This window comes from Perognathus longimembris, chromosome 23 (assembly GCF_023159225.1).
Source record: "Perognathus longimembris pacificus isolate PPM17 chromosome 23, ASM2315922v1, whole genome shotgun sequence".
NCBI classification, from domain to species: Eukaryota; Metazoa; Chordata; class Mammalia; order Rodentia; family Heteromyidae; genus Perognathus; species Perognathus longimembris.
The window spans coordinates 31,351,125-31,375,795 of NC_063183.1; the positions used below are offsets into that span (position 1 = coordinate 31,351,125).

General features: G+C 39.8%; 1 protein-coding gene across 3 annotated transcripts in view; it reads left to right on the forward strand.

Moving 5' to 3' along the window:
• The window catches only part of Ttbk2 (tau tubulin kinase 2), a 49,145-nt gene that overhangs the window by 16,472 nt on the left and 8,002 nt on the right, over positions 1–24,671 (forward strand). For 2 of the 3 annotated variants that reach the window (XM_048332880.1, XM_048332877.1), the window contains exons 3-12: positions 3,004–3,151; positions 5,246–5,319; positions 6,404–6,544; positions 10,432–10,536; positions 12,879–12,944; positions 13,607–13,699; positions 15,625–15,750; positions 21,434–21,591; positions 22,618–22,834; positions 23,965–24,176. In XM_048332880.1, the coding sequence (XP_048188837.1) occupies positions 3,004–3,151; positions 5,246–5,319; positions 6,404–6,544; positions 10,432–10,536; positions 12,879–12,944; positions 13,607–13,699; positions 15,625–15,750; positions 21,434–21,591; positions 22,618–22,834; positions 23,965–24,176 (1,340 nt within the window). The remainder of the gene's footprint in view (positions 1–3,003; positions 3,152–5,245; positions 5,320–6,403; positions 6,545–10,431; positions 10,537–12,878; positions 12,945–13,606; positions 13,700–15,624; positions 15,751–21,433; positions 21,592–22,617; positions 22,835–23,964; positions 24,177–24,671) is intronic. The other variant, XM_048332879.1, reaches the window with a different exon arrangement.

The window sequence follows — 24,671 nt, forward strand, 5'->3', positions numbered from 1 at the left end:
TAATTCTAACCACTCAGGAGGCTGCGATCTGAGGATCAAGGTTCAAAGCGCCAGCCTAGACAGATAAATCCTAAAGACTCTTATTACTAATTGGCATGCAAAAAGCTGGAAGTGGAGGTTGGTTTGAGTGGTAGGGTGGCAACCTTGAGCAAAAAAGCTAATAAGGAAGAGCATGGGGCCTTGAGTTTAAGTCTGGCACCAAACAGCAACAAAAACCAAAACAGAGAGAGAGATTGGGGGAGGGAGGGAGGGAGGGAGAAGGGAGGAAGAATAGGAGAGAAACAGACAGGAGAAGGAAGGGATGAGTTCACCCAGTTGATTCCTCTCATCCATCTGGCATAACAGGATTGATTGGAAAGGATCCACTTCAGAATAGCTTCTTTGAGGTCTCTAACCTTGGGCTCCTTAGCTCTCTCATTCTCTCCAATTTGGTAGCTCATTTTTCTAGGGAATTTGCTGTGGCTCTGACCTCTCAGGATGGTCAGACTTTTTGTACTATGGCTCACTTTCAGGAGTCAGGAAACACAAGCTATCAGGCCTCTCTTCTCACAGCAGGAACAGTATCATATCACCTTGCCTTTTTCTCTTACTTAAAGCAATGTAAGATTCACCCAGATTTAAAGAAACAGGAAGATAGACCATACATCTATTTGCTGTTGTGTTGAGATAGAACCCTCATACGTGTTAAACAAGTACTGTACCACCAAGCTACATCCCTGTCTTTAGATCCTACAGCTTGAGGGGGAGAGTGGCAAGTGGCAAGGTCCCATTTCCTCCTTCAAAGTGAAAGGTCCTTCTCACATTGTAGAAGAGTTGGGATGGGAGATGATTCAGTCACTGTCTTTGAACAGTACACCATGCCACAATCCTCAGTTCTGTTCTTTAACCTAAGTGCCATTATCATACTGAACTGCCTCTCTGTCTCTTTGCCTCAAAAGCAATGATATTTTAGGGATTTACAAACCTAATAAATTAACAATCTACTAGATTTTTTTAAATTCTGTCATTTACTATTTACTGATAAAGTTTTTTGTGAGGTAGAATGATAAGCCACCTCTCATCTGTGTTGGAAAGATATATCTTCAGTACTATATACATAGTTTTTGTTACTGTTGTTCATTTTGTTTTCTGTGATTACAGCATCTCATGTTGTCCAGTCTGACCCCAAACTCCTGGGTCCAGGTGATCCTCCTGCCTCATTCTTCTAAGTAGTTAGGACTACAGGCACACACCATTTTTTATTTATGAGTTTTTAAGGTTGCATTAGGTTTTATTTAATGAACAAAATGTATAGAATCCTAAGATCAATCCAGAGTTTAACAAAGAGCAACTGGTTTAACTGAATAATTATGGAACTTATTTTTTGAATATTAAACTCCTCCCTGTAATTCCTCATAGTATTCTCTTCCCATTGCCAAATAAAAATAAAGAACAGTAATGGCTTATACATACAGCATAAAGAGTTCTGAAGCAATAATAATATTATGAGGCTGGTCACCTGTGGCTCTTACCTGTAATTCTAGCTACTCTGGAGGCTGAGATCTGAGGATCTTGATTGGAAGCCAGCCAGGGCAGGAAAGTCCATGTGTCTCTCACTCCAATAAACTACTCAGAAAAACCCAAAGGTGGTGCTATGGCTCAGGTGGTAGAGCACTAGCCTTGAGCACAAAGAGGCTCAGGGATAGCACCCTGGCCCTAAGTTAAAGCTCCAGGACAGAAGAATGGATAAATAAATAAATACAAGTAGAACTTTGCCAAGTGCTATGGGACCATAAAGAAAAAGGGCATGTGGCCTCTTTCAAGAAGCTTGGTTGCTCCCAGGTGGAGTGAGACATTGACAATGGGAAGTTAATCACCATGAATTGAAAAGCAGTAGAATATAATACAAATGATCTCTGAGGTATATGGCCTGATAAAATAATTGAATGATTGGACAAAAAAATCCCAAAGATATTAAAGAAACCAGCCTAGATACAGTAATCAGTGACAATTTGCTGAAGAAATAAGTAGGACATGAGCTGGAGGCCTTCAGGGAGGTTAGGTTTTGGATCCTGTGCCTCTAGTGATAACTGCCTATATTCTGTCATATCCTAGATGTCTGATAGTGTGATGAGAAGAAACCCTAGCTCCAGGGAATTTAACTACTTTGACTACTTTTCTGCTATATATTATTTGCTTTTTTGGTTTTTGCAGTGCTGGGTATTGATCCCAGAACTTTGCACATGAGACAGCCCCAGTGCTATAGCATGGAGTATATCAATCAGCATACCTCAGGTTTTAAGAGCCTTCCAGATTCAATTGTTGTTAGCTCTTCAAAACTTGCTTATGATACTCAAGGATGCTGCTCTTGACCAGGGAAGCTACTGTTTTATTAGGAAGAATGTTGAATGTTGGATGGAAGTACTTAAGTTGACTAGAATTTACTCCTATTCCATTATGTAGATAGTGAGCTCCGAGACAATTTGGAGTAGTGCTCTGCCTGCTGTATAGAGCCTACTGGTTGCCTCAGAAAGGAGAGTAAACTTTGGGAAGGCCGGGTACTCACTGCTTAGTCTCTTTTCCAACCTCCCACTTTTTACAGACACCAGATTGGTTCCATTTAAGATTTCTGTTAGCAGAAAGATTTCATGGTTTCAAAAGTCTACAAACAACTGTGTCAGAATTGAAACAACAAATCTGGTTGTTGAGTGGCATTTGTGGGAAGTGATTCAGAACCTTTTGTGTATGTGTGTGTGACATTTCTGATACTGGCTATATACCAGAATTGGTAACTGAAATAATTTCATTACTGTTTGTGAGAAGATCTGTGGAAGAAAGTCTCATGTTGTTTCTAGAGATCTGTTTTCTTTTTCCTCTCTCTATATAGTTAATTTAAGAATTTAGATATATTTTATTATAAAATAGAGAAATTAAAATAATTATTTTTTCTGAATAAGGGATGGATTTGTGTCTAGTTATCTTCTCATAATGCTAAATATGTTCTTATTTTATTTTTTTCTGCAGTTGAGAAAGATTGGGGGTGGGGGCTTTGGAGAAATTTACGATGCCTTGGACATGCTCACCAGGGAAAATGTGGCACTGAAGGTAGAATCAGCTCAGCAACCAAAACAAGTTCTGAAAATGGAGGTGGCTGTTTTGAAAAAACTACAAGGTAAACTGCTTTGGATACCATCTGTAGTTTGTGTAATAACTTTATAATTTGTTACCTTTCTGAACCTAGATTTTATTCTGTAGCTACTAATTGAGTCATCTGGTGTTGTCTAAGTATGCACAAATTTTTTTTCTTAAAAATTGTATTACTATAGGGCGGCTGGGAATATAGCCTAGTGGCAAGAGTACATGCCTTGTATACATGAAGCCCTGGGTTCAATTCCTCAGCACCACATATATAGAAAAGGCCAGAAATGGCTCTGTGGCTCAAGTGGTAGAGTGCTAGCCTTGAGCAAAAAGAAGCCAGGGACAGTGCTCAGGCCCTGAGTCCAAGGCCCAGGACTGGCAAAATAAAAGAAAAACAACAAAAAAAAACCCCAAAAATTGTATTACTATATTATGCTTGTAGAAATATGTGGTTGCTTGGAATAAATAGATGTTAGGAGTTTTCATGGTGAGTAAAGATGGGAGAATAAGCAGAATCTTTCCAGTGCTTGAGGTAGTAGCCTGGATCTAGATGCTCTAGTCTTTTATTGTTTCCTTCTGGAGAATCAAGCACAGAACACCACTGAGATATTTCTACTGATGTCTTTGAGGTTACATTATCTTGAATCATATTGAAGAAGCTGCCTTTAAACCATACTTCAGGATTGCATTTATCTGTGTATTTATTTTTATTTTTTACCAGTCCTGGGGCTTGAACTCAGCGCTTGGGCACTGTCCCTGAGCTTCTTTTTGCTCAAGGCTAGCACTCTGCCACTTGTGCCGCAGTGCCACTTCTGGCATTTTGGTGGTTAATTGGAGATGTGAGTGTCACACACTTTCCTTCCCAGGCTGACTTTGAAGCTGGATCCTCAGACAATTAGGATTACTGGCAAGAGCCACTCATACCCCCACCCATGTGAAAACAGGGACCTTATATATCATTCAAATTGTTCATCATAGAGGTCAAGACCCTTCAGGGTCTGTGTGTGCCTGCTTCTACAGCACCTCAGGTTGTTCCCCCTTCCCAGTGCCTTTTTCTTGACTTGATGCTTTTCTCAAACCTTTGCATCCTTTTTAAAATAGGAGAACCTCAGATTTCTACCTTCTCCACTAATGCTCCCTGTAACCCAGCCAGCACCTTCTTGGATTTCACATATGGATCTGAGGTTGAAAACAACTGGGCTAATACAAATCAACAAAGCCTAGAAAGATTATGTTAGTTTTAAAGTTACAGAATAGTAATTGGTAGAATATATCTAAAATGCAGTATTTATATTTTATATAGTTCTTATGCATTGTTTCTCTGTGCTCTAATAAGTTTTTTTTTTTTTTTTGGCCAGTCCTGGGGCTTGGACTCAGGGCCTGAGCACTGTCCCTGGCTTATTCTTGCTCAAGGCTAGCACTCTGCCACTTGAGCCACAGCGCCACTTCTGGCCATTTTCTATATATGTGGTGCTGGGGAATCGAACCCAGAGCCTCATGTATACAAGGCAAGCACTTTTGCCACTAGGCCATATCCTCAGCCCTCTAATAAGTATTGAATCTAAACAGGTTGATCTGAAATAACCCCTTAAATCTTTTCTATCTTTTCTAAATAACTTGCCAGATATTTGTTCTTTCATTGATTTATTCATTTTGTTCTTTCCTCCACTCATCCCTTTTTTTTTTTTTTTGGTTGGTTCCAGGGCTTGAACTCAAGGACTACAGCTTGCTCAGCTTGCTCGTTTGGCTAGTGTTCTACTACTTGAGTCATATATCTAGCCCTGTCTTTTGCTAGTTAATTTTGGAGATGGAGCTTTTTAAACTTTTCTGCTTGAGCTGCCCTCAAACTTCAAATCCCCATATCTCAGCCTTCTAAGTAGCTAATAGGCATAAGTCAGCATTACCTAGGTCTTTTATTCATTTCTTATTCATTCAGTGAATATTTATTTGACTACACAAGGAGCAGTGCAGATTTAAGCGTGGGTGGATAACATTTGTGAAAATATATTTCCTATTCATAAGGTCTCAAGATATTTTACTGAATCATAAAATACTGTAAAGAACAAAGTATTCATTTTTGAGAAAGGAATCTATGGTATATCCTTTTCTATTTTTTTTTTTAATCCAGGGAAAGACCATGTTTGTAGATTTATTGGCTGTGGGAGGAATGATCGATTCAACTATGTGGTCATGCAGTTGCAGGTAGGTTACCATGAAAACTTATCCGAAAATCTTTCAGTGACATTGAGTTGGAATAAAATGACAATCTATTGCTGTCATACTAGAATGTTTTATACTGTACAGATAGAACTGCATTTAAGTAGATTTGATATAAACTTTCCAAAAATGAAATGGAAACATTCTTTTCAGCTGTTTTAGTTTTCTTTCACTGATTGTTGTGTAAAAGGTTTTCATCCCAACCTGAATTGTGGGATGTAGTGTAAGTCCTTCTATCCCTAGCTCTTCATACCATTTTTGTTACCTTTAGCATTTTAGTTTCCCATTTATGCATTCAAGTACCAGCTATAGCTACTTAAAAATAAAAGCTTTAGTGGGCCTGGATAAATGGCCATCTCTTTCTTTCCATCCTTAACATAACTGTCCCTTCTCCTTTAGATGAAGATGGAGTTGAAAGCAGAGCAAAGACATTCTTAGAAAGAAAATGAGAGTAATGACTACAAAGGGATAATAGGGAAGCCATTCCATGTTCTTTGACACCTCCTCTACCCTAAACCCCCCCCCCACAACACACACATGCTCATCCTCAGAATGAGGATGATAGTTTTATCGCCTAATTTTGAACTCTGAGAATTTCTTTTCATCTTTAGCAGGCTTCGTTTTGAACATCTGGTTCCTTTATACATTTTTTTCAATTTACCTACCTAACAGTGATTTCAGAGACATAAATCTTGGTTTAAATGTGTCCTCTTCTCATCAGAGGGCTTTTCGTGCAGTACATTTCATATAGGAAATGCAGGATTAATGTTTGATTCCTTCATCTGTTTTCAGAAATGTGAGGTGGTTGCCTAATATTTTCTGTAGGAGATTAGTGAGCTCTTGTTTCCTTTTGTTGTTGGTGGTGGTTATGGGGCTTGAATTCAGGGCCTAAGCACTGTCCCTAAGCTATTTTTGCTCAAGGCTAGTTACCATTTGTTGAATCAGAGGATTACAACTTGGGCACAACCTTTGCTATTCCAGTCACAGCATTTTTAATGGTAAATGAATAATTTCCCTGTCTAATCATAGCTTCAGTACCATGTTTGAAAGTGAGCATCTCGTTCCACAGGGTCGGAATCTGGCAGATCTTCGCCGAAGCCAATCCCGGGGCACATTCACCATTAGCACTACTCTTCGGCTAGGGAAACAGATTCTGGAGTCTATTGAAAGCATCCATTCTGTGGGATTTCTGCACCGAGACATCAAACCGGTAGGGGCTTTCTCTATCACAACACAGATGGGTTTTGTTTGGTACCCTTAGTGTTATGATGAGACACAATAAATTACAAGTGTAGCTTTCTGTACTTACTGCAGTTAAATACAAAGAAATATTTTATTTCTCTAAAAGCTTGGAAGCAAAAATATAACTTGCAGTTTTTCTGAGAATGGTAATTGCTAACCACAACTTATTTTCAAGAGCTTTTCTCATAACAAATGTTATTTGCCAGCCAAATTATTTTATGCTTCTGTCTTGTTATTACATTGCTGATTACTCAGCTTGACATCTAAATTAGTAGTTCTTTGGATTTCCTCCCCCACCCCCCGAAACTGGTTAAAAATATATATGAACTTTGCTTTGAGCAATTAACAGTTTAACAAAATAAATACTAGGAAGCTGAAACATGTCCTGTCTGAGGAGGATGGGATTTAAGGGGAAGGGGAAAGATGAATGGAGAGAGAAGTGGTAGGTGAATACAGTCATGATACTCACTGTACATATATGAAAATAGAACTAGGAAACCTGAGGGGATGTTTGGGGTTGGAATAAATAGGGGGAGAATGATAGAAAGGGTGACATTGATCAAAATGCATTGTACACATAAATTGACATGTTGAATTGAAGCCCCTTTACCCATCTACTTAAACTATGTAAAAAAAAAGGGGGGGAGATAGACCGTTTGCTTCTAGTTCATGTGCTGTTCTCTGTTTCTCAAGTTGTATTTATTTATAAAGAAACAACCAGCTCTAAAAAAAAAAAACAACACCTTATTTTTCTCCTGAGTGCTACTATGGGAATATAGTGGGTCTTGTTTGCTTTTGTTTTTGTTAGGTATTTCTCCTGATTTGTGCATTCTGTGTCATGATTTGAGTATTATAGGTTTCTTTTTGTTTTGTTTTGCTTTGCTGTTTTGGAGCTAAGGGTCTTATGGACTTACCAGCCTGTGCTAACTTTAAACCGTGATCCTCAGATATCAACCTCCCGAGTAGCAAGGATAATGATGGGTGTGAGCCATCAGCATCCAGCTACGTTGATTTTTCTTTTTCTTTTTTTAAATATGATTGTTTTTATTAAGGTGTTGTACAGAGGGATTACTATTTCCTAAGTCAGGTAATGAGTGCGTTTCTTTTTTTGGACAATGTCACCCTTTCCTTCACTTTCCCCAGTTTCCCCCTCCCATCCCAGCCCACAAGTCTCATAGTTCATTTTCCACATAGTGTATACTGGATAGCATGATTGCTTTGTGCACTCTTCCTCCCTCCCTTTCTGTGCCCCCCCAAAAAAAAAACTCAAAAGGAAAAACAAACACTGCCACCAACAACAACAATAACAAAAAAAATCCATGTTTTCATTTCCTGGAATTCATTTTCATAAATAGTATTTTAAATGTTCAGAATTCCTCCCCTAAGGGTATCTGACTGTTTGTGTATGAATGCTTAGTCCTATATAGGTTATCATGTTCAGTTATATTTTAGATCTAACTTCCACATGTGAGAGCGAACATGTCATTTGTTTCTGAACTTGGCTTACCTCACTTAGCATGATTTGTTCAAGGTCCACCCATTTCCCTGCAAATGACATAATCTTATTCTGTCTAATAGATGAGTAAAATTCTATTGTGTATATATAGCACATTTGTGTGTATGTGTATGCTGGTTCTTGGGCTTGAACTCAGGGTCTGGGCACCATTCCTGTGCTTTTTTTTTTTTCCTCATGCTCAAGGATAGCACTCTACCACTTGAACCACATCTCCATTTCTGGCTTTTTTTTTTTTTTTTTGGTAGTTAAGCTAGTCTGGCTTTGAACAGTGACCCTCAGATCTCAGCCTCCTGAGTTGCTAGGATTACAGACGTGAGCCACTGGCACCCAGCTATATACCACATTTTATTGATCCACTCATCTGTTTTAGGGCATCTGGGCTGTTTCCATAACTTAGTTATTATGAATAGTGTAGCAATGAAGATGAATGTGCAAGTGTCTTTACCTTATCTTGATTTATAATGCTCTGGGTAGGTGCCCAAGAGTGGTATGGGTCATAGAGAAAGTCTGTGTTTAGTTTTTTTGAATGTCCAAACTGCCTTCCAGAATGGTTATACTAGTTTACATTCCCACCAACAGTGCAGTAGGGTTCCTTTTTACCCACATCCCTGCCAAGCATTTGTTGTTCGAATTATTGATGTTGGCCAATCTAACCAGGGTGAAATGGAATCCCAAAGTTGTTTTCATTTGCATTTCCTTTATAGCCAGGGATATGCTGCATCGATTTTTTTTTTTTTGCCAGTCCTGGGGCTTGAACTCAGGGCCTGAGCACTGTCCTCCCTGGCTTCTTTTTGCTCAAGGCTAGCACTCTGCCGCTTGAGCCACAGCAGGTGCTGAGGAATTGAACCCAGGGCTTCATGTATACGAGGCAAGCACTCTACCACTAGGCCATATTCCCAGCCCTGCATTGATTTTTTAAATTTACTTTATTGTTATTATAAAAGTGATGTACAGAGGGGTTACATTTACACGAGTCAGGTAATGAGTACATTTCCTTTCATAAAGTATCATCTGTTCCCTTGTTCTCTCCCAGTCCCTCCCTCCCATCTCCAGCCAGGAGTTGTATAGTTCATTTTCATCAGTGTCAAGTGAGTTCCACTGCTATGCTTTTTCCTCAAGTTCTGTGCCCCCCCCCCCCGCCTCCTGAAGATACACATGTGAATACACCGTATATAAAATGAAGAAGACAGAACTCATCAGAAAAAGAAAAATGTTTTTTGTTTCCTTATCTCAGGAGTTCGTTTCAGTATGTGCATTATTATTTTGTATAAGTATGAACAGTTGCTTAGGGCACTGCACCTTTGTGATTCTCTTCTATGAGTGTCCTCTTTTGGTCTCACTGTATGTGAGTGTCTAGAATCGTGTGTAATTTGCTGCATTGATTTTTTTTTTTTTTTGGCCAGTCCTGGGCCTTGAACTCAGGGCCTGAGCACTGTCCCTGGCTTCTTTTTGCTCAAGGCTAGCACTCTGCCACTTGAGCCACAGCGCCACTTCTGGCCGTTTTCTGTATATGTGGTGCTGGGGAATCGAACCCAGGGCCTCATGTGTACGAGGCAAGCACTCTTGCCACTAGGCCATATCCCCAGCCCACTGCTACATTGATTTTTGAGAAAAATGCAAAGTATATTTTCCTTAAGTCTGTTTAGAAATGTTTCCTTGAATTGTAGTTTTACTTTAGACTTAGTGAAATTCAGCTTTCTGATCCTTGTAGGAAATTTATGAACTGTATTATTTATTTATTTATTTATTTATTTATTTATTTATTTATTTATTTATTTATTTATTGCCAGTCCTGGGGCTTGGACTCAGGGTCTGAGCACTGTCCCTTGCTTCTTTTGGCTCAAGGCTACCGCTCTGCCACTTGAGCCACAGCGCCACTTCTGGCCATTCTCTATATATGGGGTGCTGGGGAATCGAACCCTGGGCTTCATGTATGGGAGGCAAGCACTCTTGCCAGTAGGCCATATTCCCAGCCCTGAACTGTATTTTTTTTAAGTACATTCTTTGTTTCGTTCATTTTAAGAAGGGTTGGGTTGTCACTTAAACATTGTCATAGACTATAACTTCAAGTGACTTAGAGTTGTCAATTAAGTCATTGTTATATTGTATTTTAACAGTTGCCTAAATTCTTTTTTTGATCAAAGTTCATCTGATGTTAAGTGTTAATAGAATAAAGAACTAAGTATTTTAATTAATGTTTTGTAAACATTATTATAGTGACTGCTAGAATGTCTAGAACATGTGTTGTGTAGACTCTTAAAAAGAAGGGTAATTTAGAGAAAATAAGGGTGAATGTAAGGACTACGTTATAAGAATATTTTCCTCCTTTTTTTTTCCAGTCCAACTTTGCCATGGGTCGCTTTCCTAGCACATGTAGGAAATGTTTTATGCTTGATTTTGGCTTGGCTCGACAATTTACCAACTCCTGTGGTGACGTCAGACCAGTAAGATATTTTGTATTACATAAAATATCCTTTATAGTATCACTCTCAAGAAATGCTAATTGTGTATTAGAATGAATGCTATCTATGGCTTGGGAATGTAGCTAATTGGAAATAGTGAACATTAGCCAGGCGCCAAGAGGCATACACCTGTAATCCTAACACTCTGGAGACTGAGACATGAAAATCGAGGTTCAAAGCCAGCCTGGCAGGAAAATCCATGAGACTCTTATCTCCAGTTAACCACTGGAAAACTGGAAGTGGTGCTGTGGCTCAAAGTAGTAGAGCGCTAGCCTTGAGCTGAAGAGCTCAGGGATAGCACCCAGGCCTACAGTTCAAGTCCCATGACCAACACACATACATACATAAATAAATAAATAATAAATGTTAGAGGGCTGGGGATATGGCCTAGTGGCAAGAGTGCTTGCCTTGTATACATGAGGCCCTGGGTTCGATTCCCCAGCACCACATATACAGAAAACGGCCAGAAGTGGTGCTGTGGCTCAAGTGGCGGAGTGCTAGCCTTGAGCAAGAAGAAGCCAGGGACAGTGCCCAGGCCCTGAGTCCAAGGCCCAGGACTGGCCAAAAAATAATAATAATAATAAATAAATAAATAAATAAAATATATATAAAATAAATGTTAGAGATCTAAGAAGTATCACATCTTTTATGATATGTTATACACTGAAAATAGTAAGTTTTGCTTTTTAGAATTATGGCTTTAAAGTTATATACATTAGCAGCAAGGTTAGAGTGGTTTGATAGTAAGAACATGCCCATTTGGATTTATAGACCTTTCTTGCGTTCTGATACCTTTCATACATGCTACAATTCTCTTTATGTTTTATCTGTTTATTCATTTATTTATCTATCTTCTGAGGCCAGCTTACTATGTAGCCCAGGATGGTCTCAATTTTGGGATTCTTCTGCCTCAGCCTCCAGACTAGTGGTAGTAGTATACTGCCATGCCTGACTTTCAACTACAGAATTCAGCTTTAGGATACTTGCAGGAAATTCTTTTAACTTTCTATACTCTGTATTTTGGTTTTCTTTATCATGTTTATTTATTTATTGGTGCTGGTCCTAGGGCTTTATTAACTCAGGGCCTGCGTGCTGTCACTGAGTTTCTTTTTGATTGATGCTAGTGGTCTACCACTTGAGCCACAGCTCCACTTCCAGCTCTGTTTCCTTCTCTTGGAGATAAGTGTCTCGTGGACTTTTCCTGCCTGGATGGCTTTGAACTTCAGTCCTCAGATCCCAGCCTCCTAAGGAGCTAGAATTACAAGCATGAACTACCAGCACCTGGCTTTTTTTTTGTTATTTTTATATGATGTACCATTGTTAAGATGCTTCTTTAATCAAATTTTTCTTTAGTTCTGTGAATATTTATCATTTTTCTTTAAAATCTTCCCCAGTTGGTTCCAGCATCCAGTCCTTCTCACAGACGTTTTCTTCTACTCACTTTTCCCCCATGCAGATGTCATACTTTCTGGTTTCTGTGCATGCTTCTAAGTCTTTGTTGTTGGAAATGAGAAATTTTAGGTTTTATATTTGAAAGAATGGTAAGGCAGGGCTGGGGAATATGGCCTAGTGGCAAGAGTGCTTGCCTCGTATACATAAGGCCCTGGGTTTGATTCCTCAGCACCACGTATACAGAAAATGGCCAGAACTGGTGCTGTGGCTCAAGTGGCAGAGTGCTAGCCTTGAGCAAGAAGAAGCCAGGGACAGTGCTCAGGCCCTGAGTCCAAGCCCCAGGACTGGCCAAAAAAAAAAAAAAAGAATGGTAAGGCAGAGAGGGTGAGAGATAAAGTTTGGTCAGATGTCAAGGGTGGACAGATTCTAAGGGTTCAGGATTTGTGCTAAAACTGAACTAAGATTGTCACTAAAATCAGACTAAGCAGAGACCAACAAAGATGTCCCCAGATCATGGAATACAGGAAGAGACTAGTGGGGCCTGTAATGGAGCTAGTGTAGTGGAGAAAGTCTTTGTTGAGACAGAGTGCTGGAAGGCTGCTTCCATCTTTCCACTTGAACTAGGTCAGGATATAATTCTCATCAACAGGCAGATGGGGAGCAAGGTGAATAGTGCTTAAGTTCTTGCTTCTGACAGAAGAAAACCTTTTTAGGTTTTTGAATGAGGAAAGAGGTTAGCTCAGCCTTCTTGGCTGCAGAAGTGTGGAATGGAGACCCACTAGTCCAGCTGGGAGAGGGGTGGTCTTGATTCAGATACCACAAGCACTCTTATGTTCTTTCCCTTAACTCTTTCCCTTTCCCTCATGTGTTCAATTCACTGAAACTGTTGGTATTTGAAATTAATTGTTTATTCTTGCTTGGCTTTGTTGTAGCCTAGAGCTGTGGCAGGCTTTCGAGGGACAGTTCGTTATGCATCAATCAATGCTCATCGTAACAGGGTAAGTATCTAAACTAGAGTCACCTGTATGTGTATGCAGTGTCTCAAATCACGTTGACTTTACAGTATATAGGACAAAGATGGGAAAAGAGCTCAAGGAGCAGAGTCAGTCCCTTTTATAGCTGTAAGTATATCTGAATGGTTGTTTTGTTTTGTTTTTGCCAGTCCTGGGGCTTGAACTCAGGGCTGGGACACTGCCCCTGAGCTTCTTTTGCTCAGGCTAGCACTCTACTATTTGAGCCACAGTTCCACCTCTGGCTTTTTCTGTATATGTGGTGCTGAGGAATCGAACCCAGGGCTTCATGCTTGCAAGGCAAGCACTACTGCTAAGCCACATTCCCAGCCCTGTTTGTGTACTTTAGACAGTGCTGGGCATCAAACCTAGGGTCTCATGCATGCTAGGCAAGAACTCTATCATTAGTGAGCTACACCTCCATCTAGTTGGTATTCTTCATATCAAAAAGTATGTTTGTGTGTATACAGACAAATATACATTCACTGTTGATCAGATTGCTGTGTAGCTATGGAGATAAAGCAGTAATTTTTCTAGAAATACATTAAAATTTTAAGCCTAATGAACAAAATGGCTAGGCCTTTAACAATTGAATATATTTACAAGAACTTGTAATACAATGTCACTGAATTCTGTTTTTATTTACCAAGGAAATGGGAAGACATGACGACCTGTGGTCCTTATTCTACATGTTGGTGGAGTTTGTGGTGGGTCAGCTGCCTTGGAGAAAAATAAAGGACAAGGTAGTTTTGCAAACAGTCTATGTCAGTTTTAGTCAGGAAAGAACAAGTATGAATTTGTGTTGAAAATATATATAGTGGGGCTGGGGATATGGTGGCAAGAGAGCTTGCCTCATATACATGAGGCCCTGGGTTCGATTCCCCAGCACCACATATACAGAAAACAGCCAGAAGTGGCGCTGTGGCTCAAGTGGCAGAGTGCTAGCCTTGAGCAAAGAGAAGCCAGGGACAGTGCTCAGGCCCTGAGTCCAAGGCCCAGGACTGGCCCCCCCCCAAAAAAAAAAAAAAAAAATATATATATATATATAGTAAACCTTACACAATGTATCTAGTATATTGAAACATAACACCTCATTAACATGTATGGTTTTGCTTTTATCAGTTAAAAATGTACATTTTAATTTAAATAAAAGTAAAATGTACTTGCATATGAAACTTAAAACCTAAGCTGAGTGTGGTGACTCTTACCTATAATCATAGCTACTTTAGAGGCGGAGATCAAAAGATTTATGATTTGAGGCCAACAGAGCAAAAGTTTATGAGAACCCTTTACAAGCAAACAGTCTGAGCATGGTCATACAAGCCTGTCATTTTAGTTACTCAAATAAAAAAAATGGGAGGGTCATAGTTCAGGCTTACCTGGGCAAAAAAAGTGTCTCTTAAATTATTAATAATAATAATAGCAAAGGGCTACTAGGGGAATGGTTTAAGCACCTGCCTAGCAAGCAAAAAGCCCTAAATTCAATCCTCCATTTCTCTAAAAAATTTATACACACACATGCTTTTGATATTAGAGGGCTAATATGTGTACATGTATATCTGTATATGTAAACATGTGTATATGTATTGGTGTTAGAGAGCTATTAAGACTTTTTCTGGGTACATGCAGAGTAGATTTTTAATTTGTAAGTATAAACTTTACTACTGATCAGATTTGTAGCTCTCCTTAGTTTTTAATTTCTCTTTTGTAAGTCAAGTAAGCTTTTAGGGTTGTTGTTTTTTTTTTTTTTTTGGCCAGTCCTGGGCCTTGGACTCAGGGCCTGAGCACTGTCCCTGGCTTCTTTTTGCTCAAGGCTAGCACTCTGCCACTTGAGCCACAGCGCCGCTTCTGGCCATTTTCTGTATATGTGGTGCTGGGGAATCGAACCTAGGGCCTCGTGTATCCGAGGCAGGCACTCTTGCCACTAGGCTATATCCCCAGCCCGGGTTGTTGTTTTTTTAACATTATTTTTGGTGCCCGTCCTGAGGCTTGAACTCGGGGCCTGGGTGCTGTCTCTGAGCTCCTTATTGAAGGCTAGTGCTCTACCACTTGAACCATTTTTAGTGGTTAGTTGGAAATAAGAGTCTCAGGGACTTTTCTGCCCCAGCTAGGTTCAAATAGCTTTTAGTTTTCATCACCTATGTTCTTTGTTTAGGAAACTATCAGCGTGTATTGATAAAGAAATGTAATCTCGGGGGCTGGGGATATGGCCTAGTGGCAAGAGAGCTTACCTCGTATACATGAGGCCCTGGGTTCGATTCCACAGCACCACATATACAGAAAATGGCCAGAAGTGGCGCTGTGGCTCAAGTGGCAGAGTGCTAGCCTTGAGCAAAAGGAAGCCAGGGACAGTGCTCAGGCCCTGAGGCCAAGGCCCAGGACTGGCAAAAAAAAAAAAAAGAAATGTAATCTCAAGATAAATTCTTTTGGTGGTTTTTATCATTTGTTCACTGATACAGAACTCTGGTATTCTTTGGGTTTGCATGACAGTTTTCTGGCTCTTTAAGGCTCTGTACATTAAGCTATTAGAAAGAGCTCAGTTCTTGCTTTATACTTAATTGCCTACTATCTCATTGCCTAGTACATTCCCTTGAGACTATCTGAGGGGCTTTCAATGCATAGTTGCCAAGATAAATTGATTTGGGTTCCTTTTCTCTTTATTTCCAAGGAGCAAGTAGGCTCTATTAAGGAGAGGTATGACCATAGGCTCATGCTGAAACATCTTCCTCCAGAATTCAGCGTCTTTCTGGACCATATCTCCTCTTTGGATTACTTTACAAAACCAGATTACCAGGTAAGCAAGCATTTTTCTGAATTTTGTGTGTTAATTCTCTTAGTCTCTGCTTTCATGCGTTATAGTCTTGAGAATGTATTAAGTATGTTGAGTATGGGAGATCACAAAAATGATATTATTCAAATACATCCTGAGAGAAATGTAGTAGAATTGAGTATGAGAAAGGTGTGAGTGTGTGCGTGTGCACGTGTGTGTGTGTGTGTGTGTGTGTGTTTTCCTGGGCTGACCTTACGTCAGAGTTTTAGGTTTGCTTCTTGTAAAGCAGATTTTATTGCTCCTAATGTGATCCACCTGGTATATAGAACCTGCTGGTAATTCAAGTCATGCAGACTCTGTATCTAGTTTCTTGACCTGAGGGAAATTTCCAACTGGAAAAAGTTCCTTGTCCAGAGCTGTTTATCATGTGTTAATATGCCATGGGATAGCGGTCAATGAATATTGGCTCCATTTTGTCTGTGGTCAGTGAATCATTTCCTCAGAGCATCTGTTAATGAGGCCTTCTAAGAGTCAACTAGGTTTACCACAAAGTGCATCCCCTCACTCCAGCAAGCTGTGTTTCAGAAGACTGTGTTATTCTTAGGTAGAATTTGGTTGGGACTTAATGCAAAATAATTGCTAGCACTGAAAAGATAAATGTAGACACATATAGATTAATAATAATAATGTATTATTGTACCATTTTTATAGACTTTGTTGCCCGTTAGTGAAAGTTTAAATTTTAGTTTTATAAATGTCCAGTCAAAAGACAAAGCATTCCTACAGCACAATGAGCTTATTTGTATATAATATGTTGTATTTGAGTTGCTTTGGAATAGTTTTTTGTTTACTTCTTTGTTTGTTTTTGAGACAGGATCTCACAGTATTACCTAGGCTGGCCTTGAACTTGCAATATTCCTATCACAGCCTCTCAAATGCTGCGATTTTAGGCATGTACCATCATGCCCAGAGAATGTGGTCCAATATTTACATTTTATATGTATTTTCTGAAATATAGAAAATTCACCTTAATTGTAATAGAATAATGATATATTTATTGTGTTTATGTGGTACCAAGGAGTCTGAGGGCCTCATGCATGCTAGGCAAGTACTTTACCACTAAGCCATATTCCTTGCCCCAATAATTTTTTTATCAACAGAGTTTACTTAGATTTTTTATTGTACTTGCCTCTTAGTTGTATTTGTAATCTGAAAAAATGACTACCATAGTTACTAGCTACTTTTTGGATTTTTCAGAATAAATACATTAATAAATTCCTAGGCTCGATTTTCCATTTGGACATTATTTAAAGCGCTTCTCTTTCACTTAACCAGACAAGGTCTGGTTAATTTATGCTTCAGGAAAGGACAGAAAAGCAAAAAATAAGACTCTAAGAATCTAGTCTTTGCTGCTTTCTGATCTTTCATAAACAAGAGAGAGAGCAGAGAACAGGCAGACAAGAGAAAGATAACTGGGAAGAGGTGTTGCTATAAGTGACTACAGTGTTTTATGACTAGTGTTGACATCAGTCTCCAATACAGTTTGCTTTACAGCTCAAAATTCATTGCTGAATTGGCTTATGATTACTGTTCTTTCAAAAAATTTAATTCTTCGTAGGACAACCAGCTTAATGAAAAAAGAACCAATCTTCTCTAGCAACAGGTGAAAAGCACATGAATATTTAGCATGACTGCCCCTCTAACTATATTCAAGGATAGGTCTACAACTTTGTATATTCAGAGCTAAGACAACATATATATGCATATATATGTATTTGTGTGTCAGAGTAAGCTTTCATTTTGAATGTGTGTGTTTTACAAATCCTTAAAAAATTAGAATTACTTTTGCTGTCTTAGGAAATGTAAGAACAAAAAGTGCATAAATACTATGTCTGCCTGTTGAACCATAAGTGAATATATCAGAATTATTACAAGCTTAGACAGATACCTTATTGTAAATATTGTTTATAAACATTGTTTTTATTGGGTTATGAAATAATTATAGAAACTAGACAAGTCAAAATTTATCCAGATGCCAGGTGCTGGTGGCTCACACCTATAATCCTAGCGACTCAAGAAGCTGAGATCTGATGATCATGATGGGTTTGAAGCCAGCTTGAGCAGGAACATCCATGAGATTCTTGTCTCCAATTAACCACCAAAATATCTGCAAGTTGGAGCTGTGGCTCGAGCAAAAAAGCTAAGAGATAGCGCTCATGGCCTGAGTTCAAGCCCCAGGACCAGTGCACACATATACAAAATAATAGTGAATGGATAAACAAAAAAGAGAGGAAGGAAGGAAGGAAGGAAGGAGAGAAGGAAGGCAGAATTTTGTATTTTGGAGACATTTTAAGGGACTTTCAAGGATAATTTCAACTGGGTTTTTTTTTTGTTTATTTTTTCCTATGTGTTGTTTTTGTCTTGCCTACTAGATGGTTATAATTCCTGTTTAGCAGAATTAGCACACACTTGAAAGACCTGTTTAAATTGATGGTTTGCTATATACCTTTAGTATGACCTTTCTAAACCTCAGTTTATAGTCTGTGAGATGGTGAAATACCTACCTTGTAGTATTGAGATTTCATTTTTCTTAAGTTTTTTTAGGACATATAATATATAGTATTTTGGGGGTTTGTTTTCTGTCTCTTTTGTTGGTACCGGGGGTCAAACCCAGGACGTTGCACTTGTGAGGCACACACTTTGCCACTGAGCTACCTCCCAGCCCAGTATTGAGATTTCAGTGAGGTCCTTGTGAGCATGATATGTAAGTTAAAAGATGGTATGTAAATGTAAGCAGTTGTATATGTACTTGGGTGATACTGGTCCTGCTTATAATTAATTACCTCACTTCTTGTCATTCTTGAAGATAATTCTATTCTATGTTACTTGTATATGAAATGACATTTTAATGTCTGTTATATTGCCTTGGCCTACAAGACAGTTTTATTTAAAAGCTGACTTTGTTAGTAGGCCTTGAGAAGCCCTACATTGCTGGGCAAGTTACGTTTGGGCTGCTTGAGCACCTGCAGGGAAAGAAAGACATTGGTGTCAGCGAGCGTGACTGTCAGCTGCATGAGCAGTGCGCTCCCTCGCACCTCCGGCCCGGCATGACTGAGCATGCCGACCTTGCTGCATGGCTCCACTGTCCCGACAGAAAGGGGGAAACAGCCGAAGCTCTGCAAACTCCTCACCCTTCTCTTCATTCGGTTTGTTTCTGTCGTTTCATGGTTTTAGTCTCTAGAGAATGGGTACAGTACAATTTTTTTTTCCTCTGTGAATTTTGCTAAAATCTCCTTGAATGAGCAGAGCAATAAAGAAACCTGCATTTCTTTCCCTCTGTTGCATCTTCTTATCATTGAAGTGGAGCCGTTTCTTTTGCAGTAAATAATCTCTTTGAATATGCCAAGGCAGCATTGCTATTGTGCTCTCTTGGTTAAGTGCTTTATTGATCCATTAATTTACCATTTATTAACTGAGAATTGGGAAATCAAAATTCTCAGTGTTCTTTGTATCATATTACAAATGACTCTGGGTTTTGGAAATGCCAGAACCTTGTCTCTATTCTCTTTGAAAGGGCATGTGGATTTCCTGGGAAGGCAAATATGATATAGCTTTTGATAGCATTCTGTGCTAGGGATAAAAGAGCAGTGTTGCGCTGGGAATATGGCCTAGTGGCAAGAGTGCTTGCCTCGTATACATGAAGCCCTGGGTTCCATTCCCCAGCACCACATATACAGAAAACGGCCAGAAGTGGCGCTGTGGCTCAAGTGGCAGAGTGAGTGCTAGCTTTGAGCAAAAAGAAGCCAAGGGCAGTGCTCAGGCCCTGAGTCCAAGCCCCAGGACTGGCAAAAATAAATTAATTAATTAAAAAAAAAAAAGAGCAGTGTTTCCCCAGGGCATTGAGCTTATGTCAGACTATTTGTTGTATAACAAGTAAGTGTCCTCAGTGGTAGAACTAGCATGGATCATCTTTGTGGACTACATATAGTTAGGAATATAGTCAAATTTTACTCAGATAATGTTTTTTTTGTTGATTAAATATTTTCTACTAAAATAATATATGAGAGCTAGGATCATGACGCAAGTGGTAGAATGCTTTCCTAGCAAGTGTGAGGCCCTAACTTCAAACCCTAGTACTGCCAAAAAAAAAAAAAAAGTCATAAAATTTAGAAATTCCCGAAAATTGAAAATCCGAATTATTCAGGTTCTTAATATCTAGACATAATACTTCATTTAGATTATCTTTTCTGTATCTTGAATACCTTTTTTTTTTTTTGTCAGTTCTAGGGCTTGAACCCTGGGCCTAGACACTGTCCCTAACCTTATTTTGCTCAAGGATAGTGTTCTACCACTTGAGCTATTACACCACTTCTAGCTTTTTTTTTTTTTTTATATGGTACTGAGGAATTGAACCCAGGGCCTCATGCATGCTAGGCAAGCACTCTACCGCTAAGCCACATTCCCAGGCCTTGAATAACTTTTGAGTGTGCTGGCACTGGAGCTTGAACAACTCAGGGTCTTGGGCTCTTGGTTTAGCATTTCAAAGATGACATTTTACCTCTTGAGTCACAGCTCCATTTCCAGCTTTTTGCTGGTTAGCTGGTGGTTTTAAGTCTTCAATCCTCAGGCCGCAGCCTCCTGAGTAGCTAGGATTACAGGCGTGAGCCACCAGCGCCCAGCGTCCCCCCACTTCTTACCACCTCTATTTTGACCATTACTGATTCAACTAACAGAAGCCTTCTCTCTGATCGTAAGCTGGTGCTCAGCGCCTTCTTCCCCTTCCTATTTGTGACATCTGTTTTCCACACAATGACCAAACTAATCGTGTGTGTGTGTGCGCGTGCATTCAGGTACTGTGGTACTGGAGCTCAAACTCAGGGCTTTGTATTCTCGCATGGCTTTTTCACTCAAAGGCTGGTGCTCTACCATTCAAGCTGCAACTCCACTTCTGGATTTTTGCTAGTTAATTGGAGATAAGAATCTTACAACATTTCCTTTCCCAGCAGACTCTGAACCATGATCCTCTTATCTCAGCTTGCTGAGTAGCTAGGATTATATAGGCATGAGCTAACAGCTCCCAGCTCAGACTAGTCTATTTTTCAAAAAGTCTCAAATAAATGAGTGAAAAATCTTCCAATAAAGAAGTGCTGACTTCACATCTAGGGCAGGAACTGTGTAAGATGAATCCCAGAGGGTTGGATATGAACAGAGTTCAACAAATAAAGAAAGAATGAAAGCATAATCATCAATTAAAAACGTTGCACATGGGCAAGAACATCAAGCTGCTTTGTGAAGGCTCTTTTGCAAAAATGTAGGAAGTGTGACATTAGGAATTTAAAAACAAAATTATTATTATTATTGGCCAGTCATGATAACATTTTTAATGTTTGTTTGTTTGTTTTTTTGCCAGTCCTGGCTTTGGACTCAGGGCCTGAGCACTGTCCCTGGCTTCCTTTTGCTCAAGGCTAGCACTCTGCCACTTGAGCCACAGCGCCACTTCTGGCCGTTATTTTTCTGTATATGTGGTGCTGGGGAATTGAACCCAGGGCCTCATGTATACGAGGCAAGCACTCTTGCCACTAGGCCATATCCCCAGCTCCAGCCACTTCTAGTTTTAAAGAAAAGATTACTACACTTTTTTAAATGAGTCTTCAGTGCTTTGTCTTGTAGAGGAAAATGACTATGCTTACTTTTCTTTGTGGTTTAGCTTCTTACATCCGTGTTTGACAACAGCATCAAGACCTTTGGCGTAATTGAGAGTGATCCTTTTGACTGGGAGAAGACTGGAACCGATGGCTCCCTAACCACCACTACCACTTCTACCACTCCTCAGTTGCACACCCGCTTGACCCCTGCTGCCATTGGGTATGTCCTACACTCTGCACTCAGTGCTGCCCTTTTTGTTCAGGCCTTTGTGTATTGGGGCGGGGGGGGGGAGTGTGTGTGTGAGTGTGTGCGTGTGCATTGTTACTAGGGCTTGAACTCAAGGCCCCATGCTCTTCCTTGGCTTTCTTTCTTTTTTTTGCCAGTCAGTCCTGGGCCTTGAACTCAGGGCCTGAGCACTGTCCCTGGCTCCTTTTTTCTCAAGGCTAGCACTCTACCCCTTGAGCCACAGTGCCACTACTGGCTTTTTCTGTTTATGTGGTGCTGAGGAATCGAACCCAGGGCTTTGTGAATGCAAAGCAAGCGCTCTACTGCTAAGCCACATTCCCAGCCCTTCCTTGGCTTTCTTGCTGGAGGCTTACACCTGTAATCTTCACTACAGTTGATGGAAACATCTTAGAAAATAGACCAGGCGTGCCTGACTTCCAAAGTGACCATTAAACCATTGAGTTATTGTGTTAGAATTAGAATTTAAAAATGTTAAATTCTAAATTCTCAAAATTTACTAGAATTTTTATTGTAGAATTGGCATGACCTGTACCTTTTCAAAAAAAGTTTAACAGAAATACCTCTTGCCCCAGCCACTGGTGGTTCACATACAAATCCCATGAATCCTTAGCTGTACCTATAAATCTTAGCTACTCAGCTGGCTGAGAGCTTGAGAATTGTAGTTCAGAGCCAGCTAGAGCAGGAAAGATGAGATTCTTATCTCCAAATAACTAGCAAAAAGCCAGAAGTAGAGCTGTGGCTCAAGTGAATAGAGTACTAGCCTTTCACAAAAAAGCTTGGGGACACTGGAAAAACCCTGAGTTCAAGCCCCAGGACTGGCAATGTATGTATGTATGTATGTATGTATGTATGTACGTATGTATGTATGTAGAGAGAGAGTGAGAGAGAGAGACTTCCCTTAAACCTAGAAAGAAATGAAATATAGGGTAGTTTCATAGTAATTTTTGATTCTCGTCTTTTAGTGTTCTGTGGTTTGTTGTTTTTCTTCTGCCATTTTAGAATTGCCAATGCCACTCCCATCCCTGGAGACTTGCTTCGGGAAAATACAGATGAGGTATTTCCCGATGAACAGCTTAGCGATGGGGAGAATGGTATCCCTGTTGGTGTATCACCAGATAAACTGCCTGGATCTCCTGGCCACCCTCGTCCCCAGGAGAAGGATGTCTGGGAGGAGATGGATGCCAACAAGAATAAGATAAAGCTTGGAATTTGCAAGGTGTGTATTTCTTGGATCTGAAGTAATATGTTTCCATGTCCTTATTTTCTCCTACTGTTACAGCAAAGTATATGATTCTCAATTTTGAGTGTAAAGTAGATAGTACATTGTATTGGTACTTATTTTAAATATGCCTTTACTGAGCCATGCCGACCATTAACACTGGCCACTTACTTAGGTAGAACTAAATAAAAATGTCCTTTTGGGGGCTGGGGGCATGGCTCAAGCTAGAGGGCTCGCCGGCTCGCCTTAGCAAGCAGTCCCTCAGTTCAGTCTCCAGGACTGAAAACAAACAAAACAAGTAGATAATTCAGCTGAATGCATGCATATACAATATTGCATATTTCCTTTTGCCAGAGCATCTGTGAATAGATTGTAAACATGATGCTTCATTGTGTATCCCCCCCAGCAATAGAAACATTTTCCTGTACAAACACTGACATTTGAACCACACTCCCAGCCCTTTTTGCTTTTGTTATTATTTTATTTTATTTTATTTTTTGCCAGTCCTGGGGCTTGAGCTCAGGGCCTGAGCACTGTCCCTGGATTCTTTTTGCTCAAGGCTAGCACCCTACCACTTGATCCACAGCACCACTTTCAGCTTTTTCTGTAGATGTGGTGCTGAGGAATCGAACCCAGGGCTTCATGTATGCTAGGCAAGCACTCCACTGGTAAGCCACATTCCCAGCCCTTGTTATTTTTTTGAATAGGATTTTTTTGTCCAGGTCAGCCTGGACCACAAATCTCCTATTTGTGCTTTTTGGTTAGCTGGGATGACCGGAACACACCACCACATACAGCTTTTTAGTGTTGAAATGGAGTCTCAAAAACTTTTTACTGAGGATGACCTTGAAACACAATCTTCCCAATCTCCAGCTCCTGAGTAGCTAGCAGTAGCATTATCAGCCACCATGCCTGGCCTGTCTTTTTCACATCTCTTAATGTCATTTTAATATTTTTCTTCTTGTAGTGATTTTTTTGACAATGTCTTCTATGTAATTAGAATACCTAATCCTCTGAAAAGACATCAAATTCTTTGTTTCTGTTATTCTGAAAGTCTTCAGTGATTTCTTGCATGTCTGCTACCTGGAATGTTTTTTCCCCTCTAGTTTCATTTTGTATTCTTCTAGGCTGCGACTGAAGATGAGAACAGCCATGGACACGCAAATGGCGTTCTCAATGCGCCAAGCCTTGGTTCACCAATTCGTGTACGATCCGAGATTACTCAGCCAGACAGGGATGTTCCATTGGTACGAAAGTTACGTTCCATCCACAGCTTTGAGCTGGAGAAACGCCTGACACTAGAGCCAAAGCCAGACACTGACAAGTTTCTTGAAACCTGGTATGAAGTAGTCTTTCTTTTTAAAAGGTTCTAACATTATTATATTTGTCACTCCTACTATAAAAGTCTTCCAAATAAGTTCTTGCACTTTTGTAATGTAGACTTCATTAAGCTCTCATATTTTGTGTTTCATGCTTCCAGTTATCCTCCGTTTTAGTTATCCTCATTATGATACCATCTGATATCACTACATAGCTTTTGGCTGTAGAGTTGCTAACTCTGCAATGCTAGGTATAGTGCAAAAGAATTTTTGCAGTGACTTTATTTGTAAGGTGATCTCTTCTAAACAATGTTGTAGAGTTTGAGAAGGCATGATAAGAATAGCATTAGGCAGAAAGTAAGGGACTACATGGAGAGAAAAGTAACCCATACACAAAAGGCTTTTCAATTTAGTGAGGAGTTTATCAGGAAGGTGCAGCAGGGAAATACACAGCAGCAGGTTCCTCATGCGAGAGACCTATGCATAAATACTCCAATGACCATTTGTAGCTTTTA